Consider the following 27,259-nt stretch of genomic DNA (forward strand, 5'->3'; position numbering starts at 1 on the left):
ATTTTTCCAACATAAATACGGGGCACTGGACACCTGCCCCCCTCTGCTAACTAACATAATCCCCAAATCACAAACTTGAAACATTAAAACTATTCAAAATTTTTAAAGTCAACAAATAGACCATGATTGAGGTGGAAAGGTCTAATGATCTTCATGAATATAAGATGTGTAAATGCTGATACAACTTCATACTAATGTAACTGACTTACCATTATATGTACATGTATAGTGCTTCCACTTAAACTACAACCTATAATCACAAACTTTAACATCTAATCTAAGTACAGTATCAAAGTCAATAGCCAAAATTGAAGGGACAGGACCAAATGATATTTATACATGATATATGTACATGGAAATAACATGTACTAAACTAATATGCATGCACATCAATTATCATTGACGAAGTTATTACATGTAAGTGAATCCCGTTAAACTGAGGTAATAATTTATAAACTTAATAAATTGGTGATATGCCACATCCACTGCCAGGAAACAGCATGCTTAAATCTTGCTTCCACTAAACTATATAGAGGGCAGACATAAATAAACTCATCATAGATACCAGGACTACATTTTGTATATATGCCAGATGCACGTTTCGTCTACAAAAGACTCATCGGTGACGCTTGAATCCAAAACACTCTTGCTCAGGCATGGATCCAGGGGGAGGGGGATGTTCCTGTGGTTGGAACCCCCCCCTTTTTTTGGATGATCATTAAAATGCATTTGAACATGTTGAATGGGGACATGTACATTAGTTGGAATCCCCCTTTTTAAAATGGCTGGATCTGCCCCTGCTTGCTAGTGTTCTGTGAACTGAACTTCTGTGAAATAGGGTGATTTTGTGAATGCATTTTTCCTGTTGTTAAGTTTGTTAGATAATCACTGACATGAGTGAAACGCATACCATCTATGACAATTTATGTGACTTTTTTGGTTAAAAAAAACCCATCCCAACCATTTTTTTTTACCCAGTTTGATACAAAGAATAGGTTAAAATGTGGATGTGATCAAGTACAACTTTTTTGACTTGACTCATTTGTTCCTAATCATGCTAATTATATATAATGGTATAATAAAGGGCATCTTTGATGATAAAAGATAATTACCATTTGTAAATACTTTCAAATATTACCTATTGAAATACACAGCCCTGATATTAAAGAGTGAACTAGCCCTTTTCAGCAGTATATACATGTATATATCATGAAAGATTACCAATAAGAAGAATTTTCTAGACTTCATGTGGATTCATTTTTATTTTTGTGAGAAACCAATTTTTGTTAAATGTTTTGGTACAGATGAACTGTAAATTTCTTTGAAAAATTTGATAAAGTTTATATTTTCTATGCCTATGGGCTTGTGACTACAAATTTTATCAAAACAATAAAATTGATTATTAATGAAAATACATGTACAAGTGTTTCTTAGTTCACAAAATTGGTACCTACGAAATAAATGAATCCATACAATGTAGTACATGTTACTAGTGTGTACTGTTCCATAATGCAAATATATATATACTATTTAAAATTCATTTTTTTAACAAGACTAACTCTTGAATAGATCTAGGAAGAGGTAACTTTGGTACAACGTTTGGCAAGTATCTTTGGCCTAAAAATTTCCTAATAGTAAAACGACATAGATTTTCCAATGGTCGAACATTCTGTGAGAGTGGTAACAGTGTTTCGCATAACTTATTGTCTCTAGCTAAATCAGCCGGAAGTTCTGAATTCTCATTTCGAAAGTCAAACTGACCAACAGCTCTCAGCAATAACTCCATGCAGTCACTGTCCGCATCTGTGTTGAGTCCACTAGCTAATACTGATGCTATCCTATGTAATGCTGTAAGTCCACGAAGATTTTTACAATTGACACAAGCATTGTAATCTAAAAGGAGTTTTATTATAGATACACTGCCTTTTCTAGCTGCCCAACTGAGAGGTGTGTCATCATTGAAATCATGGGCGTCAACATTGGCCCCATTCTTTAATAACAATATAACACATGGTTCGTTGCTCTTAAATGCTGCCCAATGTAAAGCAGTGTTTGAATTAGCATCTCCTGCATTTACGTTGGCTCCATGTTCTATCAACATTTCTGTACAAACGGAATCTCGCTCAGCAGCATAGTGTAAAGCTGTTCTCCCATAACCGTCAGCATCATTTACCTGTAAAAAAGACTGGCCATATAAATAATGCAGCATAACAATTGTAAGAAGCTTTTGTATAATTGCCAATGAGACAACTCTCTACCAGAGACAAAAAGAGGTACAAGTTTAATTTTAACATAAATATTTTATAATGTACATATTTATTTGTAAAATTTGTTGAGTGTTTAAGTCAAATGGATAATTTTATGTCATGAATGTTGGATTTCCCCTTTTTTTGCAGTCTCAAGCTTTTGATAAAAAGATACAAAATTCTAGTTTTAACAATTTTAATCAGTACAAGTGACCTGTTTTTATTATTTTTGGTGAAGATAAAGGGAGATAATTCAAATCTGAAAATTAAATAATACAAATTTACTTCTACAAGTAAATATTACTTAAATCTTCAACATCTTTAAGCAAATGAACATGAATTGTATAAGTTTTACCCCTTAATGCTAATCTTAAATCTTCAATCATATTTCATACATGTATGTTGTTGTATTTTGGCAAAAGGATCTAAAAAAATAACAACCAATACCACTGAATAATTATCAAATCTTTTTCATTTATCATTGTTTATTGAGTTAAAAAGTAGCTGTCTCATCTTCATACACTCATTACTAGATTTTGAGTCATTATTATCTTTTTCCAGACAGTAAATATTAAAATTTGTTGAAAATGAGTGTTGATACATGTAAATCTGTCTTTTTACATGTTTGAGGGTTTTGATGGGGATATTTATATGTATGTAGTACTGTATATGTATGTAGCTGGCCTCAATTTATATACTGAGAGCTTGGCAACAATAAGGACTATATATATAGTGACCTGTAGACATCTAAATGTATTTCTAAAAATAAATTGTTCTTTTTGATTGCTGTATGTATTATTGATGATCATGCTACTTCTTTTTTTCCTTGGCATATTTAAAATATACTAACCCTAGCACCTTTGTCCAACAATAACTTGAGAGTTTCATTGTCGCTGACCATACAGGCACAATGGAGGGGTAACAAAGTACCATGCAGTCTGTTAACATCTGCCCCTGCATCAATAAGATCTTCTATGTCGTCTACAGAGGGAACACATAAATGCCAATTACTGATTGCTCGAATCAGACGCTCTGATAAAGCATACATATTCTGTTCATTCTCCATAGCATACCACATTGGTAAAGCAGCTAAAAAATAAGTGAAAAACTCATATAATTTCTTAAATATAAACTACTGAGTGATTGAAAAAGCATAAACATTTTTTTGATTCCACCAGGGTGAACTTATCCTAATAGGTTTCTTGTTTTTCATGTTGAAAAAGCAAAGAATTTTCTTTTGAGTGCACAGTCATTGACAGTAAACTACACTTGACATAAACATTTAAGTGTACAAAATTTATCTCACAATAAGTACATGTATATAGTACTATATACATTGTACATCATTGTACATGCATGCATGACATAAATGTCCATAACAAGGTGAAGTTATATATTATGCAACAATGCAAAAGAGATTTTCATATTTAACATTAATACTTCAAAAGAGGGGCCAAAAATACCAGAGGGACATTCAAAGTAATAGATCAAAAATAAAACTGACAAAGCCATGGTTAAAAAGAAAAACAATAGTACATGTACACAAGACACAAACTAAAGACTTTGCAACATGAACCCCCAAAAAAACTAGATCTCAGGTGCTTCAGAAGGGTAAGCAGATCCTGCTCCACATTATGACCACATGTGGCACCAGGACACATTCGTCGAAAGGGCAATGGATTAATTGTATATTGTACATTTTGTAAGTATGACATTAAAAACAAAACATGTATATTTATATTCTGTGAAACAGATATTCTGCAACAGTCAACTAACTCATGGAAACATCTGTAAAGGAGTAGGTCCAGTAAGATCCCTTTTTGGCCCCAAAATATAGCAGTTTTACAAAATTGTTAAAATGTAAACTTGTGGTTATTTATTGGATAGTAGAATGGTTCTGCTACATAAATATGGGCTGTTTTTGACAATACAATGCACATATATTGGGTACTAGCACCAATAAGTCATGCTAAATTACTGAAATCTTAACAATTCCAGCATTTTACTTAAATTTTAGACAGTTTCCGTGTAAAACGAAAGTGGACGCATTCGTGTTCATCCAAAATATTGAAATGGAAGTTGTATTTGATGATAATACATAACATATATAAAGATTGAGGATGAACACGGATGTGGCCACTTTCGTTTTTCACCGAAACCATCTGAAAAGTGACATTTTTTCGCATATTTGGTAGATTTTCATATTTGAGCTTAAATCGGATCGATTTTTATGACTAAATAAGTTAAAATCTTTCACATAAATTAATTGAATCATATGAAATAGACACTTAAGTGTTTAGAAAGTGGTCTAAATCTTTCGTCAGATGAAACTGAAATTTGAGGCCAAAATCGGTCCTTACCGGACCTACTCCTTTACAAAGGAATGATTTCAACTTCACAGTTATCACAAAATCATGGGGGAAGATTTGCATGTTCCAATAAAGAGACAATTAATGCCATAGAGATTTATTTTAAGGGAATTATTATTTTACATTTTGGCAACATTGGAATTTGATATAACTGGGTTTTTTTTTTTGCAGTAAAATAGCCAAAATGGTTTTATTTAACATTTGTATATGTTGGCACATGAATATACATGTATATGATATGGCCTAGGGAAAAATAAAACTACATGTCAGCATTTTGTTTAAATGCATTCCAAATTTTTAATGCAAAGTATTTGTTGTGCTATTTTTCTATGAGTTTACGATCTAATTAAAATATACCATTAGCATGTACTACTTAAACGTGTTGTCACTGTCCAGAAAGCCTTTTTCTTCAAATTAACAGCTGTCAACTATCTGTCAAAGTTTGTTGACATTTTTTTGTAAGGTAAAGTTACTATGTACAGAATATAAAGACAACTTAATGTTAAGGTCATCCAACAGACACTTGCTAAATATAAAATAGTAAATAACCAACGAGTGTAAACATAATCAAAGACGTTTAATGCATTTTATGTATCTGACTCAACTTATTTTTCTAGTATTGAATCAATGTTTATATTAAATATTTGATTGAAGATATAACATTGGAATATTCACTTTACCGTATAAATAAGATATATGCAGAAAATGGAAAATAATGTATGTTACAATTATCTTCAAGGACATATTTTGACAATATGCTTGTAATTTTAGTTTAAAATTGATATATTCAACATTATTTTACTGTCATGTTTTTTTTAAATAGGTTAAATTTTGTTTATATAAATTATTCTCTTCTGAATGTCAACATGGATGCGCCCATTGAAATTTGACCGACCTGACTTATAATTTTTCAACATCTACACTTCGAGCTGATCAGTTGATTATTTTGATACAACATGCATAGGATAATCAAACCAGGAAAATTTTCTAGGATTTTTGCGAAAAGGTATGTGACTGTTTTATGAGGCTCACTTTTTCAAGTCTTGCATCAGAATTTTTTTTAATTTAAGTTCTCATTAGTCATTAACCTCTCTTTACCTTAAAGGGAAAATTCACGATTTTTTACTTATGGTTTAAATATGTTCATTATGACATAATATATATATTCACAAAGTTTTATCGCTATATGTGCAGTAATAAAGGAGAAATTCAATATTAAATGAAAAAATATTAACTACTTCCTGTAGGTCGTGACGTTTTCTCCTGGTTTTTGCATGCCGGGTTTTAAAATACAATCATTAAAAGTCTTGGTTTTTAATCATATTTTAACGTAATCGTAAGCGCGCCGATGACTTATGCTTTATCTAAATAACCATCCGATAATAAGAAGATAAAACGCACAGGCGTTCAATTGTTCATATTCATGAGATAAATTTTCTATGTTAAACGTATATATTCGAATTATTTTTGTAGACAACACAAAAAGTTATAAATTTATTTTTTAATTAATATATTTTCGGACTGATAAGGTGAACAAAGTAAAGTACAATAATCTGTAAAGACAATATGTTGGTGTACTAGTACTCTTATTGACCTTTTACTATCTCTGCTATGACTTGGTTGATACGATGTGTGTATTCACGGTTCTGTGGCAATACTCGTAGATTGGTTGTTGAAATTGTTATTTGCACTTCGGTATTTAACCACGCCTCTCGGGCACACCTTGCCAGGTGTGACTGTCTATTCGGATCAGTGAATTATAAGACAAGAGAGCATTCAATACACATATTTAAAATATATATTCAAGTTGGTGACAAATAAAAATTGATCACCGTGGAATTATTTAATTATGTTTGGTGCTATTATTTATTTGAATTCAAATAAGTTAATTTACTAAGAAAGACACAATTTTCGGTTAAAGACGGGAAACTTAAATCATATGTCCGATTAAAATGATTTACACCTTTTACCTTGATTGATGTCTAATAAAAAGGAGAACTTAGAAATTATAAATAGCTTTACCAAAGTATTTTCATTTGTCTTTATTAGGCAAATAAATGAATGAGAACACTTAGATTTAGACTTTTTAAAAGCCACGTATAAATTAATAACTGGAACTCACTGAAGATAACTGTACCGAAGCGGAATATAATATGAACGAATAAAGAAAAAATATTTTTCTACTTGAGAAGTTTTAAAAAATTGACAGCAAATTTAAGGTCTTCTTGGAATGGAATCGAAAAATTACGAATAGATATTCTTTATCAAGTGTGAAAAACTTCAACCAAATTTAATCATAATCGGGGACGTCCTTATTAAATATAGTCTTCGTCTCACAACGTAAAATACTTAATAACTATTTGACCAAAGATGTTTAAAAACAAAAGACAACGAATTTAATGTCATCTTTCCCTATTTTTGAATGTAACTATAAGTCTGTTCAACTGGCAAGAATACCCCTAAAGCGGACAAATATCTGACAAGCAGTTTATTCTTTAAATTTGCTGTCACTGAATATCAAGAAAGAAAAAATCCCGAAAATGATTTGAAACTTTAATACTCAATAGCTTTTCTATAAAATATTCACATCCATCGGGGATTATTAGTGTACGTCCAGTTGCATATGTCGGAACAATTGTGGTGATGACGAATTTCTTTCTTTATTCGAGAACAATCTAATTGATATATAAATCTGTGATTTTACTATGTTCATAACTTCGATGAACCAAAGCAAGTTATAGATAGACCTGTATTTCAATCAAATTGGTCCTCTTCTTCTTCTTCTTTTGGTATACAATAGTCTATCGAATTGGATGATTACATACTGTTGGTATACATGGACTAGTCTACTTACAAAACTTTTACCCCAATTTGCACAAAATGTATGTTTCCTTCTTATGTTCAATGTATACATGTATATATTTTAAATTGCGCTGTAGTTCCGTAACTTTCTATCCGGGCGTATAAACGAATCGTCGACAAGTGCGCACATTTTTTTAATCAACATTTCTGGAATGATCCAACTATGTCCTTTACTATTGACAACGAGTAAATATTACATTTTCCCAGAGACATATAATACAATTATATGTCTCTGATTTTCCCAAATTAACCCTTGGAAAAAATACGTATATTTGTATATCTTCAATTTTTTTTGTTTTTGTTTCATTTTTTTTTTTATATAAATAATATTCTTTACATCAGAAATTTTATTTATAAACAAGTGTATGAGTTAAGTAATGACTAGTATATAATATCACTTTCGGACACGCAAGACAGAGATGTATATTATACATGCACCTGATAGTTCAAAATGGAAAGTTATAAGTTATTAAGTTATCGGCCGTGTACACTGATCAATACCTACAGAAGTGAAACGATGCATGAACTTGCAAGCCCGACAGGAAATCGCTTAAATACCTGGACGTGTCACCTTACACCCCTCACAATACCTTTGGGAGTAATACCTTAAGCCATGCGGGTGATCAGTGGAGCGAAGATCCTAATTTATTTGAATAAAGTATATTACGTTAAAGAATTATGAACGAATTAGATTTTCGAAAACAATTTTCACGGAACACTTATTTATGATTTGAACTTTGACTTTTTAACTAATTCCAATATTAACAGTTTAAAAATAACAGACTATATGGTTATTAAAAAAATAAGAACATTTTCCGTATCAAGTTAGTTAGTCAGATAAAACAACCGTACGATTGACAAGATATCGACACGTAATTAAGACTACATCGGTTACTGTAGTTTTGTTTCTTTGTGGTTTATAGACATATCGTGATTTTTATTTGGACATTTTAACAAAATGGCGGAAGGCAGAGAACTGATACTCAAAATTTAAAATCGATGGTGATCTCTTATCTAGCGGAATAAAACTTTAATATTTATAAATTTGAGCATTTTTATACAGAATGTACATAATATCAATTTTTGATTTTTTTGCGAAGTTTCCCTTTAAATCCTTTAATCATGGAATTTAAGGGGGTTCGGGGGTCTAAATCATTTATATAGGATTTCTCTATATTTTTCTGATATGAGGCAGGCACTACCTGTAGATGGGGATGAAGTCTGTTTGAATTATTTTTTTGTAACTTAAATATTTGTTATAAAAAAGAAACGGAAATACCGTAACGTTACCGATTTTGGTTCTGTTGTAAGGAATTTTAGTTGTGACGTTATTTAAGTTATGACGTCATATGCAATGTAAACAAAGAATGTTTTTTCATATCAAGGAATTATTAAAAATGAAATTGGTATTGCGTTCCTTCCTATTTATACTAGACTGATACATATATATTTTACTCAAAGATTCATACAAACAAAACCGGAAAAAGGAAGTACATAGTAGATTTCTGCGCAGGTCCGGGATTTCAAAACGGCAACAAAAAAAAATTGAACGAATTTGAGTTCATTAGTACAATGAAAAATTCGGGAAATTTTCCCGATTTTTTTTTTTTTTATTGAATTTTCTACTGTTATTGGGGACTTCGTCCCCATATAAACAAACTTTATCTTATAGTTATTAGAAAAATAAAATAAAAAAGTCATTCAAAACAATCAATTCGTGTTGGCCCCAGATGACTTTTAAAATGTATACATCATTGAAAAAGTTCCAAATTATCTCCCTTTGGTGGAAAAATGTCATTTTTTTGCTTTAAAATTGAAATATCTTTTTCAACTCATCGGTGACCTATATTTTTTAATATGATTTCCATAATATGAGGCAGGCATAACCTGTGAATGGGGACGAAGTCTGTATGTATTATTTTCTTAATTCAATCATGTTGATAAAAGAAACCGAAATACCGTACGTAACGTTCCCGATTTTGGTTCTGTTGTTAGGGAATTAGCTGTGACGTTCTTTAAGTTATGACGTCATATTCGATGTAAACAAAAGAAACGCTTTCATCAGGTAACGTAACGTTTTTTTTCATATCAAACAATTATTAAAAATTGAATTTGTATTGAGATCCAATCTTATGTTTTACTAGACTGATAAATATAAAAAAAATTAAAGTCTCATGCAAACAAGACAGATTTCTGCGCAAATGCGGGAAAACCGGAACAGGAACTAGATCTGAAAAAAAAAGTTAACGATTTTGAGTTCATTAGTACAATGAAAAATTCGGGAAATTTTCCCAGATTTTTTTTTTTTTTTTTTTCATTGATTTTTCTACCGTAATTGGGGACTTCGTCCCCATATAAGCTGTACTTAAACTAAATTATTGTAAAATGTGAGCGATTTCTGTAATAAATTTCTTTTTTTTATTTCGATATTAACTTTATTTCTCCTATTACATGTACTTCAACAGAAAAACACCACTTTTACAAAAATGTATGCTTCTTTCGAAGGCAGATTGTGAGCGCAAATGAACGGTGACCCCACTTTTTTATTTTATTTTTCTATTAACTATAAGATAAAGTTTGTTTATAGAAAAATATAGAGAAATCCTATATAAATGATTTAGACCTGCCGCCGCGAACCCCCTTAAGCATATTTAATTGCAATTGTCAGTTGAAAAAAGTGGTCTCTGACATTTATTAGTTACTTTAGAGCTAAAATTTTTTCATTGAAGACTGAACAGCTAAAATGAAGGGGAAAAAGGGGGGTATTATTTAGGGGTGCAGGATTTTCCACAGGAACTTGTTTTTATGTTTTTCATGTTTCCTGTCTATTTGTATTACATAACTGACGTTTTTAATGTTGGCATTAATATTTGTATTACATTATTGACGTTTTTAATGTTGGCATCAATATTTCTTTGTTTTCTAGCAATGTGCATGCAGTTTATTATCCATATCTGTATACCGGAAATTCTTATATTTACTAAATTAAAGTATACAGATATGGGTATAAACTGCACACTGCTAGAAAATGCAGTAGGGGGATAGGGTGTTATTAAGCTTTGGATTTATCAAGGAATTCTTTTTTTCAAGATGTCAGGTCAGGATTTTAATTTATTTCAATTGAACCTCTGGATATCATGTTTTTAAGCCTGGAATTTCAGGATCAGAACCTCTCTGACCCCCCTCTCTATACTGCGCATTGCAAGAAAACAAAGAAATCTTTAATGCAAACATTAAAAACGTTAACAATGTACATGTAATGCATTTAGACAGGAAATATGAAAAAAAAATGTTTGCTAACCGAGTCCCTGTGGGATTTTTTTGCTGTGTTGAACACCCATTGGTGGCCTTCGACTGGTATCTGCTCTTTGTTCATGACAGTTATTGTCTATTTCACATATTCCCCATTTCCATTCTCAATTTTATTGGGACACAGTACATATTAATAGATAACCAAATTTAAAACTAACTGTTCAAAGAAAATACAAATTCATTTTCAGCCAAAGAATTCACCACTGCCGTCTATGTTCCTCGGTACAAAATGCTGTGAAGAAATACAAAGATGGAGATAAAGTGCATGGTTATACAGTTAGAAAGGTAAGCTGAGGTGATATGACATGTATGATTGTCAGAGTTATTGGTAGCAAAGTTTAAAAGAAGGTGTAATTAAATGTATGGACATAGTTAAATGGTGAAAAGGTGACCATGATACATAATATAAAAAATACATGTACATTATCTTTTATTCTCTTTGATGTTGATTTAGAAATTACAGTGTGCATTTATATTTTTGCATTTATTTGACAATAACAATTGACACAAATGATACAACTAATGCTATCAATATTTAGAGTGCAAGATTATATTTTTTGACACTTAATTATCTCTGTATCGTGTTTATTTGATTACACAATAATTTTTTTTCAACTTTTACAATATACAGAGATTCATGTCGTCAAATGTCAAAGAAGGAGGAACCTATAGTTTTCAATCAAAAGGGTGAGATTCAACCAGCTATGTCTTTATAAAAATGCTTTCCAAATTTGAAAAAAAAATCCTGAGAACTGACAACTCTAAGAACAGAAATGTCAGTACAGTGTATACATGGTATAGTTCATTTTCATGAAGAAGAAAAAATGTTTACTAGAATGTTGTTCTGTGGCCTTGAGGTTTTCACTGGGAACTCTTGCCTCTCAACCAGAAAAAAACTTAAATTGGCTGTTATGATGCAGCCAAGAGTGCTGAAAGTAGCACTTAACATCTGGATCATTGAACAATCAATTAATCATAAAACTTATGCATATCTTTGTAGGTTGTTGAGGTACCCGAGTTGATGCTGACCAGTGTTGTACTCCACCATGACAAAACAGGAGCAGAACATTTACATGTGGCCAGGGATGATAGTAATAATGCTTTCAGGTATGTTAAGAAAATATGTCATAACTAGACTAGAAAGTGTATACCATGTTTCAAGAAGAAGTGAGGGGAAAACACTTGACCATTCATATATACATATATTTTTACGCTAGAAACTGGATTAACCTTTAGTTAGTAGATCTATATGTTTATGTTTCACATTGTTTTTTTAATTACATTATATATAAATACAACATTTGATATAGTGAAAAACAAAATTGAAATACATGAAATTATCACTGCAAACATATCTGCCAGCTGTCACTATTTGTAGTTGATTTCCACCACAAAAGTTCAAAACTGGAAATTTTGAAAGATTAATTTTGTCCACAATTCAAAACAAAACAAAACAATTTAATTATTACATGGCTATAGATTTGTACAAGTATGAAGAGGCAAAAATAAACAACATCAAGATAAAATTGAAGGCCCTGTTTATACATGTAGGTTTTATTGGATGAGAGCCATCTTGCACATATAAACCCATGGGCATTTTGAAATGTTGGCATATGAAAAAAAATATCAAATAAATTCATATGCTGTAAACCAATAAGTTTTCCCCAGCATTTATTTTTACAAGTGGAAAAATAACTTGAATATATTTGAACTGTTAACTAAACTACATTTGTAACAGGTCAAGTAAATTTTGAAAATTGCAGCATTAGCTAGAAAAGGCTAGATAAAATCATATATTATCTCATATATTTTATAATTTCAGTGTTATGTTCAGAACCACACCTATGGATAGTACAGGTGTGCCACACATACTTGAACACACCACACTGTGTGGATCAAGGAGGTTTCCTGTCAGAGATCCATTCTTTAAAATGCTGAATAGATCATTATCTACGTTCATGAATGCTATGACTGGTATGTTACAGTTTAAGTTTTGCTTATTATTGAAGGTTGTATGATGTCCTTTCATTACTTGTATCCACATTATTTAAGGTTGTACCTAACACTACAGGGAGATAACTCTGTAAAATCATCAGAACGTTTTAATGACACAGTGTTCATAAGGGAATATTAAGCTTCTGAATGATCAAAATTGGTGTTTGCCAAACTGCTATATAGCCAGTGTAATTTTTCTGATAAAAACAATTGGTTCAAATTTTTTGAAATTTTTATATTTTTGTCAAAGGGTCAAAGTAAATACTTTGTCAAAATTTTAAGAAAATTAAACGAGCCAAATTAATTTTAGTTAAATTGTTAGGTACCACCTTAAACACTGTTGGATAGTTGTCTCTGAATATATATGGACCACAATTTGGTATTCAGCCTTTGGTTTCTTTTTGTATCCTTTTTTATAAGTTCTAAAATTTTAACTTTTATTTTGTGGGTTGTGTTGGTGTTAGAATAGTATGAATGGAACAATTGAGTTTTTCGAGAAAAAATTTATACATTTTGATTCACCGTTTACGTGACATGAAACCAAACAGGAAACCAATCTTTATTTTCTTTATTTTGCACAATATAATTCAAAAGGCATAAATAAACACCATTACTAGTGTTACTTGCTTCATGTTAATATTTAAAATCTATTTTCAATGTCATATTAAAGTTTTTTTTAAACCTGACAGGAAACCATAAGAAACCGAAAGCATTTTTTTAGTTTTATTTTATTGCAAAATCTGCTTAAAATAATCTGAACAGTATACTTTTTCTTAAAATCCATCTTATATGTAACAGTATTATAACACTCCTAAATATGTGCTTGTTTTGAAAACAATTAGTACAATTTATTCAGAATTTTCCTTATTTTCTTCATTGATACAGGATACCATAATCGTTGTATCTTGATGTTTAAGCCAAAAAAATGTATTCATATTTGGTTTTGATATTCCAATTATATACAATTTATTCTAAATCATTGGCAATGTAACATTCTTTAAATCCAGTAAAGAATAAAACTTTTAACTTGGAATTAAAATCTTTAAAATAGGCACAATGTGATACTTGTGACCTGTACACCATCTTCATGGTTTCCACATTTAAACCTACTTTAGTGGGCTAAAATCAATAAAGTACTTCCTTTCAAGTCATGCATGGTAAAAGTTTACTTCTCCTTTGACAAGTTTATTGCGTTTCTGATAAGTGTTTGCAGAACATGAATAAAAAAATATTAATTAAAAACTGTGACAAAGATGTCAACTTTGTACATTCCAAGTGTAACGGTATATTAACATGTATTTTTTATTAAATTATATTTATTCACCTAAAATATCCAGTAATATTTACTGCTGAAGTTAAATCAATCCAACGAGCATTGGTACAATGATAAGAGAAGTAATTTCGATTGATTTTTCCAAGGACTCTTCACATCATTATCGGGAAACGAAGTGTGTTCTAACGTCTGTCAAATATGAAATCGATTTTGCCAAGTCATTGGGCATTTATTTTCACACAGGATCGTATGTAACATTATGCACATAAGAAAAATAACAGACCCCCGGCGCAATCTCTTTGACAATTGTATTTTCCTCTTTTAAACAAGACGAAACAAGTCTACAGATTATGTTTGCTAACATCCCTTTGGAAACAAAAACAATGTTTAGACCTAGTATTTCGTACATCCGGCCGTAATGGCGTTATCACATGTTAGTCACATGTTTCACATATGACCAGAAATGATAAGAACATGAAGAACTTAAGGACAAAAACAATTTTTATAAATAACTGGACTTCTGTTTCGTGTGAAATGTAATGCATAACGACAACGTCATTTTCTTACTTAATTATTACGAAGATCAAAACAAGAATGTAAATCATCTCGGATTTACCTGTTTGAACATCTCGCGAGAGTTCATATTTGCATATTGTTTTTAAGAATTCTATTACAACAAAGCAGATTACATCATCTAAAAATTGCGTTACGAAATCGGACACAAAAATCACGCCACTGTCATTACTGTTATTACATCTGCTACATAAATACTTATAGTTCTCGGCATTTTCTTCTCACTATTCTTATTGGTCTATGTTCTTTTTTATTTGAAAGCAAAAGTTACGAATTTGCCGGTGACGATTATCTATAAATCAGTCAGCGTTATGCTCTTCGGAAGCAAAAAGTAACGCGAGAAACGACACAAAAATACGGTTGTAGAATCTTTGAAATTCGTATATTTCAATTTTTTTTCTAGGGAAGAGTAGCATACACTTGTATGTTGATAAAAATAATGGCATCTTTAGATGTAGTTACAACTTTTCTTACAGTAATTCACATTTTATCACTTTTCTATAGTTATAGGAAACAGAGCCCAATAGCAAATTATGGTCCATATGCTGTACATGTTATTGCACAGAAGTGTACTGTATAGGATATTTTTTAGTTTTGTTTTCACTTTTTGTGCCTTTTCAACTTACTATTAAATCATGCATACAGTTAAAAAAAAGTGTATACATATGTTGAAAACCTTTTTGAACACATGTATTGTTATTTAGCATGTTTAGAATCAATTCTTTCATTCATGCTTATAAGAAAATTTTAAAGAAGATGTGGTATATCTGCTATTAAGACAACACCTCATCAGAAAACAAATGATGTGAAAGTTAGTAACTTAAGGTCACCATACAGCATTGAACCTTTAAGAAGGACCAAAACCCAAACCAAACTATAAAACTCAATAAAATGAAAAATTTAAAAAAATCAAAATGAGAAAACTGAAGGCATGATTTATAAACAAGATAATGAATGAAAAATAAATATGATAAACAGCAACACACAGCCACTTGTTATAAAATAGAGAATGGAAATGGGGAATGTATCAAAGAGACAACAACCCGACCATATAAAAAACAAAAGCAGAAGGTCACCAACAGGTCTTCAATGTAAAGAGAAATTCCCACACCCGGCGGTGTCCTTCAGCTGGACCCTTAACAATGATTTGTTAAAATTCAATTTATGCATATTATTACTTTTATATCTTTTCCTCATAATTTATGTCTACAGCCAGTGATTGGACAATGTACCCATTCTCCTCACAGAACCAAAAAGATTTTGAGAATCTATTGTCAGTTTATTTGGATGCAGTGTTCTTTCCACAACTAAGAGAGCTTGATTTCAGGTTTGTAAATCTTGTTTTTCTTTTCATGTGTCTGGTGGCAGAGGGGTATAAGAAGTTAATCTTGATCTACTTTACAGTGTCAGATTGCTATAACTTATCACCATTATCAAAAAAATCAATGTGATTGTAAAAAAGGATGGTTGCTTTTAAGAATTTCAATGATTTGTTAATATTTTGTTTTTCTATAGAGTCATTGTGTATACAAAGTGTGTCAAGCAATCTCTTGTATTTAAACAAAGATAGAAAGACTTACCAAAGATAGTTCATTTGCTAACAGCTTTACCAAATCTATCCCAGATTAAAATTAAAGAGTTTAATACTCTCTTTTATAACTTTATTTGGAATGGGAAATTAGAACGTATAAAACGCAATACACTAATTGGGGATTTTATGCAGGGAGGTTTGAACATGGTGCATTTGTCATCTTTTAGTACATATCTAAAAATAAGCTGGGTTAGAAGACTTCTTTTGAATTTAGAGGGGTCATGGCAGACTTTATTATTGTCTGAATTAACCAAATTTGGTGGTGACAGAGTCTTTTCTTTACAAAAAGAAAAACTACTAGAAGTTCATGGCTATGTTAAGAATCCTTTTTGGAAAGATGTTTTATTTTGCTTACATACTGCAAAGCCTGATACTAAGGCTTGTACAAATGATATATTATCGCTAGATATTTTAAATTTTGTGCCACTTTCAGATTACACTATTTATATGCAATGGAAGGACTTTGGTGTACAGTATATAAAAGACCTTGTAAATTGTCAAAACAAAGAATTCTTTACATTTGAAAAGATTAGACATAAGATTCTTACAAATAATTTTCTGAAATATTACAGTCTAATCTCCAATATTCCAAAATTTATTAAAGATCACATAAAAGAATATTGTGGTTCTCAACAGATTGAAAATGTCAAAATCTCTGATGCTTTTTGTACTCAGATTATTAATAATAAGAAACCAAAATTTGTGTATAAGAGTCTTATCGATCATATATTTCAACCTCCCCTTGAAAAATTTCAGAAATGGGAGCAGTTGTTAGACTCAGAAATTGAAAATTGGCAAACATACTTTATGCTACTAGGGAAGTCTTGCAAAGATACCTACTTAAAAAGCTTCCAATACAAAATACTGCACCAAATAATTCCTACAAACTCTTTTTTGTACAAGATAAAGAAGAAAGATTCTAGTTCATGTACTTTTTGTAAACTTGATGACGAAACTATTGTACATTTTTTCTATGATTGTCCAATAACATATCAATTTTGGTCATCATTATTACAGCAAATAAGATTGTATAGCAGGGATTTTGCCATCAGTAAAAAGCAGATATTCCTTGGTTTCTATTCAGAAAGCTTATTCATGAATCTTTTATTTATAGTAGCAAAAAATTATATTTATAAATGTAAGTTTAAGGAACTTACTCCTAATATTTTTGGTTTTAAAAATAGAATAAAACAGTATCAGTCATATGAATATTATATTGCAAAAAAATATAATAATGTTGATGTATATGAAAAATTTTGGACCCCATTACAATATATATTTCCACCATAGAGTATGATATTAATCTGTGAGCAAATTTTTTGATTAGATTTTGGTTATTCTTTGATGTAATTGTGAACAATAATTATGTACATAATTAAGTAATGTATGTGTGTATGTAAGTAAGAATTGTATGTGTGTATGAGAGACTGAGAGAAAGTGAAAGTGAATGCAAGTGGTTCTCATTTCTTTTTAGCTCACCTGGCCCGAAGGGCCAAGTGAGCTTTTCCCATCACTTTGCGTCCGGCGTCCGGCGTCGTCCGTCGTCCGGCGTCCGTCGTCGTTGTTAACTTTTACAAAAATCTTCTCCTCTGAAACTACTGGGCCAAATCAAACCAAACTTGGCCACAATCATCATTGGGGTATCTAGTTTAAAAAATGTGTGGCGTGACCCGGTCAACCAACCAAGATGGCCGCCACGGCTAAAAATAGAACATAGGGGTAAAATGCAGTTTTTGGCTTATAACTCAAAAACCAAAGCATTTAGAGCAAATCTGACATGGGGTAAAAATGTTTATCAGGTCAAGATCTATCTGCCCTGAAATTTTCAGATGAATCAGTCAATCGGTTGTTGGGTTGCTGCCCCTGAATTGGTAATTTTGAAGAAATTTTGCAGTTTTTGGTTATTATCTTGAATATTATTATAGTTAGAGATAAACTGTAAACAGCAATAGTGTTCAGCAAAGTAAGATCTACAAATAAGTCAACATGACCAAAATGGTCAGTTGACCCGTTTAGGAGTTATTGCCCTTTATAGTCAATTTTTAACCATTTTTCGTTAATTAAAGTAATCTTTTACAAAAATCTTCTCCTCTGAAACTACTTGGCCAAATTAATCCAAACTTGGCCACAATCATCTTTGGGGTATCTAGTTTAAAAAATGTGTGGCGTGACCTGGTCAACGAACCAAGATGGCCGCCACAGCTAAAAATAGAACAAAGGGGTAAAATGCAGTTTTTGGCTTATAACTCAAAAACCAAAGCATTTTGAGGAAATCTGACATGGGATAAAAATGTTAATCAGGTCAAGATCTATCTGCCCTGAAATTTTCAGATGAATCGGTCAATTGGTTGTTGGGTTGCTGCCCCTGAATTGGTAATTTTGAGGAAATTTTGCTGTTTTTGGTTATTATCTTGAATATTATTATAGATAGAGATAAACTGTAAACAGCAATAATGTTCAGCAAAGTAAGATCTACAAATAAGTCAACATGACCAAAATGGTCAGTTGACCCGTTTAGGAGTTATTGCCCTTTATAGTCAATTTTTAACCATTTTTCGTAAATTAAAGTAATCTTTTACAAAAATCTTCTCCTCTGAAACGACCGGGCCAAATTAATCCAAACTTGGCCACAATCATCTTTGGGGTATCTAGTTTAAAAAATGTGTGGCGTGACCTGGTCAACCAACATAGATGGCCGCCACCGCTAAAAATAGAACATAGGGGTAAAATGCAGTTTTTGGCTTATAACTCAAAAACCAAAGCATTTTGAGGAAATCTGACATGGGATAAGTAATCTTTTACAAAATCTCCACTGAAACTACTAGGCCACAATCATCTTTGGGGTATCTAGTTTGAAAAAATGTGTCCGATGACCTGGCCATGCAACCAAGATGGCGGCCACGGCTAAAAATAGAACATAGGGGTAAAATGCAGTTTTTTGCTATGAAACCAAAGCATCTAGAGCAAATCTGACAAGAAGTTAAATTGTTAATCAAGTCAATATCTATCTGCCCTGAATTTTTCAGATGAATTGGACAACTGGTTGTTGGGTTGCTGCCCTCCATTTGGTAATTTTTAAAGAAATTTTGCCGTTTTTGGTTATCTTGAATACTATTATAGATAGCGATAAACTGTAAACAGCAATAATGTTCAGCAAAGTAAGATCTACAAATAAGTCAACATGACCTAAATGGTCAATTGACCCCTTAAGGAGTTATTGCCCTTTATAGTCAATTTTTAACAATTTTCATTAATTTGGTAAATTTATGTAAATTTTTACCAAATATAGTTCTCTGTTACTAATGGGCAAAGTTCATGATAGATATAATTGTAAGAAGCAAAATCGTTCAGTAAAGTAAGAACTTCAAACACATCACCATCACCAAAATACAATTTTGTCATGAATCCATTTGTGTCCTTTGTTTAATATGCACATAGACCAAGGTGAGCGACACAGGCTCTTTAGAGCCTCTAGTTTCTATTGACCTCTTTACATTGTTATTTCCTGATATTTATTTATATATTCATAAAGGACTAGGGGCTATAAGGGCCATTTTCGTTTTTTTTTGTGTTTTTTTTTTTGCTTTTCTTTTTCTGAATTACTTTCAGTGTGTTTTAAAGCCTATCTTAGCTATTTTTTTTTATTATTTTTTTCTTGAGAGTTAAAATTTAATAAAATCATTTAAACATTTATTGCTTTTGAAAAGGGAGGGAAGAGAGGAGAAAGAGAAAAAAGAAATGAAACTACTATGGATTTAAAATCTTTGTTTGATTCCTTAAAATCTAAAACTAAATAATATGTCATTTATGAAGAACTGTTTATTTTTTGTTTGTTTTATAAGACATTTATATTGAACCATCTTTATATTTGTTAGCATCTAACTTACACTAACTCCTTTATATATAAATATCATTACTAATGTTAACGAGGCCGGGATAAGGTACCGGTAATCGATGTTTTAAACTAACAAATGTAAAGATTTCAATAAAATATATATACCTTCAAAAAAAAAAAAAAAAAAGAAAGACTTCAAAGCACTTCTGGTAAACAGTCAGGGGCATTACTTAAACAAGTAACAATTAAAATTACCTGTACAAGTAATGTTGAAAACGGGGCTAATTTAAATATAACTTATATAAGTTATTTTTCTGAATATTATTTTTATAGGTGTCCAAGAATACAGATTTTACTAGCTTTAAATATTTTTCACAGTTATCTGGTTATTTTTCCCTTGATATATAACAACTAATTCTTCAGAAACACTAATTAACTTTCCGACGCACTTATCTTTCATACCGACGCTTCTGGGTCAAAGATTGGTCTCTTGGGACTATCAAATTATCATTTTCCTTTAAAATCTTGAAGGTAGACTGATATAAATAGATAGATACTTGTGAATTAATTAAGACCTGAAGTAATTTATATTTTGTAGCCTAAATCAATTACATATGTGCCTTAGATAAGTGTAATTGCTATTTTTTTCAAAAATGTTAAAAATAACTTATTCAAGTAATATTTTGTCATTATTTTCAAAGTGACCCCTCATCTCTATACTCCTCTCAAATCTGATAAATTCTTTATTTTATGATATAAAATGTTGTTAAAAATCATGAAAACTACATTTAATCTATGTTTCTATTGAAAATTAAAAAAACTCTATTTAGTAATTTTATTATCTTTAAAATAAAAAAATACTTATATAAGTAATTAAAAAAAATAACTTGTTTAAGTAACGCCCCTGACTGGTAAAAGAAAAGTATTCTTCATTCAAATGTATTTTTTTTTACAGTTTAAATTACCATTTACTTCAAATTTTTCAATTTGTTTTTGAAAAAAACCCACCATTTAACGGTTAATTTTCACATCAGAAGGTATCTCTAGATTAAGGGGAAATAACTCTCAAAATTCAATGACAAGTGTGTCAACCATTTTCAGAAATATCTTAAAAGCTTCTCAAAATAATGCCTCAAAAACATTAATAAAATTGCCTTTGAAAAATTCTTTACTGTTAAAAAAGATTTTTCTCCCTTTCCTTATGTAAAGTCTTGTATCTTCAAACCTGACATAATACACTAAGATTAACTTCTTTAAAGAAGTGTGCATGACTCTTTTACTGCATTCCACTATATACAGGATATCATTACGCTTTGTTTGTTGCTTTCAAATCCCAGTTAACTGCAAATTAGATAACTCATGCAAAAAAAATATTCAAGTGAGTCAACTAGGATGGTGGTAAGGAAATGAAGACTGCCAGTGGGAAAAAAGTATGTCAGAAAGGGACAGAAAATATATTTATGGTTTCAATATTTTTTTTTGCAGCCAAGAAGGTTGGAGATTAGAAAATGAGAACCCTGAAGACAAGTCTTCACCACTGATGTTTAAAGGGGTTGTATATAATGAAATGAAAGGGGTATTTGTAAGTACTCTGTTATAGTAATATGAGTTGGATAAAACAAAGGAATACACTTATTTCCATCCTTTCTATCTGAAAGACTTTAAAAATGACACACAAGTATACTGGATGAGAAATTTGGATGTTTACAAATTAAAAAGAATATATCTGAGCTGGGGTAAAATTAAAGGTACTTTCCTATCGACCACCATTCAATACAGGAATGCTGCTTCAGTTTATCAATTCGAATTTTGGGGTATGTATTGCTTATCACATGCTGATTGAAAATAAGTGAAAAAAAGGAGTTCCAAGCTTTAAGGTATTCATAAATGAATATCTGTTTGCACCAGTATATAACTTTTTTGTGGAAAAAAATCTTTGGCTGAACAATTGGCAAATGGATATTATATCAGTGTGCATCCCCTCCCTCAAAAGTCATACACACAAAATACAGAAACACAATAATAAAACTTGACATTAGGAGTTTCCTGCATTTCAATAAGCCACAAAGATTAATGATTTTTTTGTTGTTAAAAATACATAAAATTGAATCCTAAAAACATTTCTTTAGTTAATATCTACAATTCTTTTATTTTGTTATAGTCAAATAAAGATAACATTTATTGCCAAGCAGTAGAGAATGAACTGTTACCAAGTCATACCTATGGAGTGGTCTCTGGTGGTGAACCTTCAAAAATAACAGATCTTACATGGGAACATTTAAAGAACTTTCATGCTTCACATTATCATCCTTCAAATTCAAGGTATGTATATCCAGAATTACCGATCTCATTAAGGAACGGGTAAAAAAACTCCTTGTGTTACTTTAAGACTTCTTATATAGATTCAATAGACAACCAACCAACTAGAGATCTTACATTGGAATAGCTCAAATACGGTAAACAAACTGGGGCCAGCTGCAGGACGCCTCCGGGTGCGGGAATTTTTCGTTACATTGAAGACCTGTTGGTGACCTTCTGCAGTTGTTTTTCTATGGTCGGATTGTTGTCTCTTTGAGACATTCCCCATTTCCATTCTCAATTTTATGAATTATCATGACTTTTGCAAGTAGAAAATAATGCCAATTTAAATTTTTGCGCAGTTTAATTAGAAAATCGCAAAATTCAATAGTCACATAGTGGACTAGAAAAGGTAAAACAAGAAATATAATATCCTCGAAAATAAGTTGGTTTACAGGATCAATTATTATTTTTGTAGGTTTTATACATATGGTAATTTTCCCTTAGAAAGACATCTAGAGTACATTAATAGTAACTATCTACAGAAATTTAGTAAGATTGATATTGATACTAAAGTGCCGAATGAACCAAGATGGACAGAAATGGTAAGTTCAGACAATTCAAGTTGTTGGTTTGCTGTCTCATAGACGTATTTCATAAATCTCCTTTCATTCGCATATATATTTGTGTGTGTCTAAGGCCACAATATGTTTCAGATTTAGATCTTTTAAATGTAGGCCAATAATTAATCAAATCTGTATAGAAATTGATAATGGTACAAAAATAGGTCCTAAGATTCTTCTTTATCAAAAAAAATCATCTGCTGTAAAAGTTTTTTATATTTATTTTATTTTTTGTAGTCTTCATTACACAGGGCCATTCCAGTAAATATCTGCTAAAGAGGGATGGATGGTCCTTTCTAAGGGGTGTAAAATTTATACATCTTATGGATGACAATTTGGGTTTTTTCATCTGACATGTTATACGCAAAAAACTTCTAATGGTCTTGCAGCATAAAATAATTAAAAATTATTACTTCTTAGGGGTTACAAAATGCCTATGCCAGATCTTAGGGTTGCTTTGGAATGTAGACAGTTTCGTAATGTGCATTATATAGTATTGTATTTAAAATTCTAATGGGTACAATCCTTGCAGTAAAAAATATCTACATCTGATAGGTCTTAAACTTTAGATCTGATAGGTAGTTTTTCATGATTTTTTTTTCTGATACGTATAAAAAAAAATTCCCTATCCATCCCCACCTGTCAGAAATTAACTGGAATGGCCCACATTTACACAGATAGTAGAAATCACAGACACAATGTTCTACTGGACCCTTTATACAAGATTATTTTACTGAGCTTAAAAATTACAAATAAATAATACATATTCAAATTGTATATTGTAAATCTCTATATTTAAAGTGATAATTGTTTATACATTCAGAATGAAGTTGATACAATTTCTAATGATAAAAAGCATTTTTTCCCATTAAATTCATCACTTGTCTATTTGTTTGAATTATTAATTGGTATATTGATTGAATGATGTATTGAATGTAAAAAAAAGCCAGTAATGAGATATTTGAAGTTCCTTTATTCTTATACATCATTTTATATTTTTATCAGAGAAGAAAACATATAACCTGCCAGCCTGACCCAATGGCACCTGACCCAGAAAAACAAACAACAGTGTCAGTCAGTTACCTTTTAACAGAGTAAGTTTTGTAACTCATGTTTTCATGTCCAGGTTTTTTATAGCTGACCATAAAGTATTGGTTTTCTCATTGTTGAAGGCTGTACAGTTGCCTATAATTGCTTACATCCACTCCATTTGGACTTTTGTGGATAGTTGTCGCATTGGCAATCATACCAAGTCTTCTTATTTTTAGCTGCGAAATGAATTTTTTAGTCAATTGTCTCGCTAGTAATTTAGCTATCAATGAATTAAATATATCTCTGCAGTTGGTCTTCTTCAATTCTTGTCCTGTATGTGTATTATAAAGAGCATTTGTACATATTTGTTTTCTTTGACGACCTGATGAAAATGACTATTTTAGCTCATAGACCATATCAGGAAAGAGAGCATTTTGTTGATATTTTTGAAAGTATGCACCAAAAGTAAAATCTCTGTGAATATAATTATTTTAAAACAAATCAATTTTTGAATATTTGTGTAATTGCTGAATTCTATAAACAGGGGTTTATTAATTAAAATGAATAACAAGACTTCTGCAATTAGTAATACATGATTTTAATTATCATCAACATGCACATATATCTTTCACAAAATACATGTGATAATATAGGTTGTAATTTCATTTTGATTGGTTTTGAATTATATTTCAGTATCTCTGAAACATTTGAATCTTTTACATTGAGTATAATTGGAGCTTTACTGATGGATGGAGAAACTTCACCATTTTATCAGTCTTTACTGGTACCTAACATTGGTTCTGATTTTGCACCTATGACAGGGTAAGTAACTGTATGCCTGTTTCAACTGTCCAACGATGGAAAGGGAAGTAGCTGAAAAATATTATACAATCATCTTTTTAAAGTTTATATTGTAATATTTAAAACAATTTATGTAGATATGAATATTACAATGTTTGAACATAAATATAAAAGTAACGATGCTATCTGTATGAATTAAAAAATATGTAAACAAATGGTTCTTAGGGTGTGTGTCTTATTATGATAAGTCATTATTAACTTTAAATGAATAGAATCGCCATATTTGGATGATATTGTTCAAAGATGTCATGTGTCGTTTTACAATGTAGGAAATTATACTGAAATATTCCAAACAACCAACAAACTATTATATTTGTCTCATTTTTCATCTTTTATGTTTTCAGTTACCATAGTGATACCAAAGATTCAGGATTCTCTGTTGGTCTTCAAGGAATCAGCTCTAATGATGTGGAAAAAGTCACACAGATCATTTCTGATACATTTGATCAAGTTGTAAGGTACTGAACTACGAATATAGATGGTAATCAACAATTTGGATAATAATTTTCCTAATTTTCAGTTGTAAAAGACATTTAGCCACTCATCTAGAACTAGAATAATTTGCTACTGGATGTTAAGCAACCAACAAACAAGCAATTAACTAGAAATAATCTAACAATTAACATTTGGCCTCTAGATTTCACAAACAACTCTTTGTTTTCCTAATCGTATCACTTTTAGGTTTTACTTGAGTTTGATCTACCAAATAAATTGATTACAAGTTAATTTCCTATTAAATTTGCTCATATTTTTTTTTTAATTTGTTGTTTGAATTATCTAACATTAAAAAAGAATAGGCGTTAAAAAACTATGAAATGCAAATGTTGCAGTCATAGACCATGACATGGATTGTCAAAGTAGATTGTAAATGCCAAGGATTGGCATAAGGATGCACATGGTTTCAAAAAAATAGTATTTTTACTACCAATCTTATTGAAGTGACTTGACAATATCAATAATTGTGTTTGTCTTTTCCATTTCCTGCTACACTTTATAACAACAACTTATTCAAAGCCAGAGACAATTTGACTGTGACTTTCACTTAATTTGAAGTTTCTAATGAGATATACCTGTAGCATTTTGGATTTGATTTTTGTACCAAAATATTTTTTTTTTATCTTTGCCAAACATTTACCTTTACAAACGGGGACAAGGGTTATGAATTTGTTAGCTCTGCTCTTAGTATTTATGTTTAATTTAATATTTATTTTTTTATTTTTAGTGAAGGATTTGAACAGAAAAGAATTGATGCCTTGTTGCATCAAATAGAACTCGGACAGAAACATCAAAGCAGTAACTTTGGTATAAAATTAACTTTGGTAAGTTTACAACAGTATAATTGGAGATTTAACATGTTTAAAGGTAGTGAAGTTATGTTAAATATGGTGTCTTAAGTCAGGAATCTGATGTACAGTAGTTGTCGTTTGTTTATGTAATATATAAGTGTTTCTTGTTTCTCGTTTTGTTTATATAGATTAGACCATTGGTTTTCCCGTTTGAATAGTTTTACACTAGTAATTTTGGGGCCCTTTATAGCTTGTTGTTCGGTGTGAGCCAAGGCTCCGTGTTGAAGGCCATACTTAAACCTATAATGGTTTACTTTTTTAATTGTTACTTGGATGGGAAGTTGTCTCATTGGAACTCACACCACATATCTATCTGTTAAGAAATGATTTGCTCAAATTAAGCAATTTGGGTTTTTAATTACTGTCAATTCAGAAATTATTGCGTGCATGTATTATTGCGATTTTGTCATTTTAGACTTAAATGTGATTTAATTTTTACAATTATGGGGAAAATCCTGCTTAATTCATATAAATTATTTTAAAATCCAAGTTTAAATTATTGCGTTTACCATTCTGTTGCAATTTTTCGCAATAATAAAAACCTCGCAATAATTTCTGAATTTACAGTAGTCTGTTACTCAGTACAATTTTGGGGAGAAGAATTCAATTGGTTTTTGTGCACACATGTAGGATGTCTGTGTTATCAGCATAAAAAAGAGTCATATTTATTACAAGCAAAAAAGGATTATTTTTATAAATGTTCACATCTTGAAAATCATTAGTTCACATAGACCAATCAGAATGCTGGTGTTAAAAAAAACATTTATAAGATTGTCCACAACTGCAGTTATTTAAGATAGAAGGCATACACATACATTTCACTTACTTTAGCTTGAGATTAAAACATGATAAAATATACTCATGACCAGAAAGAACATTAGAAAAAGAAATATTTCTTGATGTCTCAAGCCAGCACTGCAATACACACTACCTTACATACATGCTATCCTGTATCTTTTTGTAACATATATGTGTATAAAAAATTGGAAAATCTTGTATGATTGCCAACAAGACTATTATACTTAAAAAAAATTACAAAACAA

At 30.8% G+C, this 27,259-nt stretch overlaps 2 protein-coding genes across 2 annotated transcripts in view; one reads left to right on the top strand and one right to left on the bottom strand.

The window, feature by feature from the left end:
- Positions 1-1,018: 1,018 nt before the first annotated feature.
- Positions 1,019-5,103, bottom strand: LOC134694735 (ankyrin repeat and SOCS box protein 8-like). The gene is made up of 3 exons (XM_063555782.1): positions 4,973-5,103; positions 3,097-3,335; positions 1,019-2,173 (listed from the first exon to the last, which is right to left on the bottom strand). The coding sequence occupies exons 2-3, from the start codon at positions 3,322-3,324 to the stop codon at positions 1,538-1,540; spliced, it is 864 nt and encodes a 287-aa protein (XP_063411852.1). The 5' UTR covers positions 3,325-3,335; positions 4,973-5,103; the 3' UTR covers positions 1,019-1,537.
- Positions 5,104-5,349: 246 nt separating this feature from the next.
- Positions 5,350-27,259, top strand: part of LOC134695531 (presequence protease, mitochondrial-like) — a 42,293-nt gene continuing 20,383 nt past the window's right edge. The window contains exons 1-12 of the mRNA XM_063556820.1: positions 5,350-5,621; positions 10,978-11,074; positions 11,790-11,896; positions 12,612-12,763; positions 15,843-15,957; positions 21,542-21,638; positions 22,218-22,378; positions 22,833-22,959; positions 23,983-24,071; positions 24,703-24,831; positions 25,215-25,328; positions 26,093-26,189. Coding sequence (XP_063412890.1) covers positions 5,572-5,621; positions 10,978-11,074; positions 11,790-11,896; positions 12,612-12,763; positions 15,843-15,957; positions 21,542-21,638; positions 22,218-22,378; positions 22,833-22,959; positions 23,983-24,071; positions 24,703-24,831; positions 25,215-25,328; positions 26,093-26,189 — 1,335 coding nt within the window. The 5' untranslated portion in view covers positions 5,350-5,571. The remainder of the gene's footprint in view (positions 5,622-10,977; positions 11,075-11,789; positions 11,897-12,611; positions 12,764-15,842; positions 15,958-21,541; positions 21,639-22,217; positions 22,379-22,832; positions 22,960-23,982; positions 24,072-24,702; positions 24,832-25,214; positions 25,329-26,092; positions 26,190-27,259) is intronic.

Source organism: Mytilus trossulus, chromosome 13, assembly GCF_036588685.1.
Source record: "Mytilus trossulus isolate FHL-02 chromosome 13, PNRI_Mtr1.1.1.hap1, whole genome shotgun sequence".
Lineage (NCBI taxonomy): Eukaryota > Metazoa > Mollusca > Bivalvia > Mytilida > Mytilidae > Mytilus > Mytilus trossulus.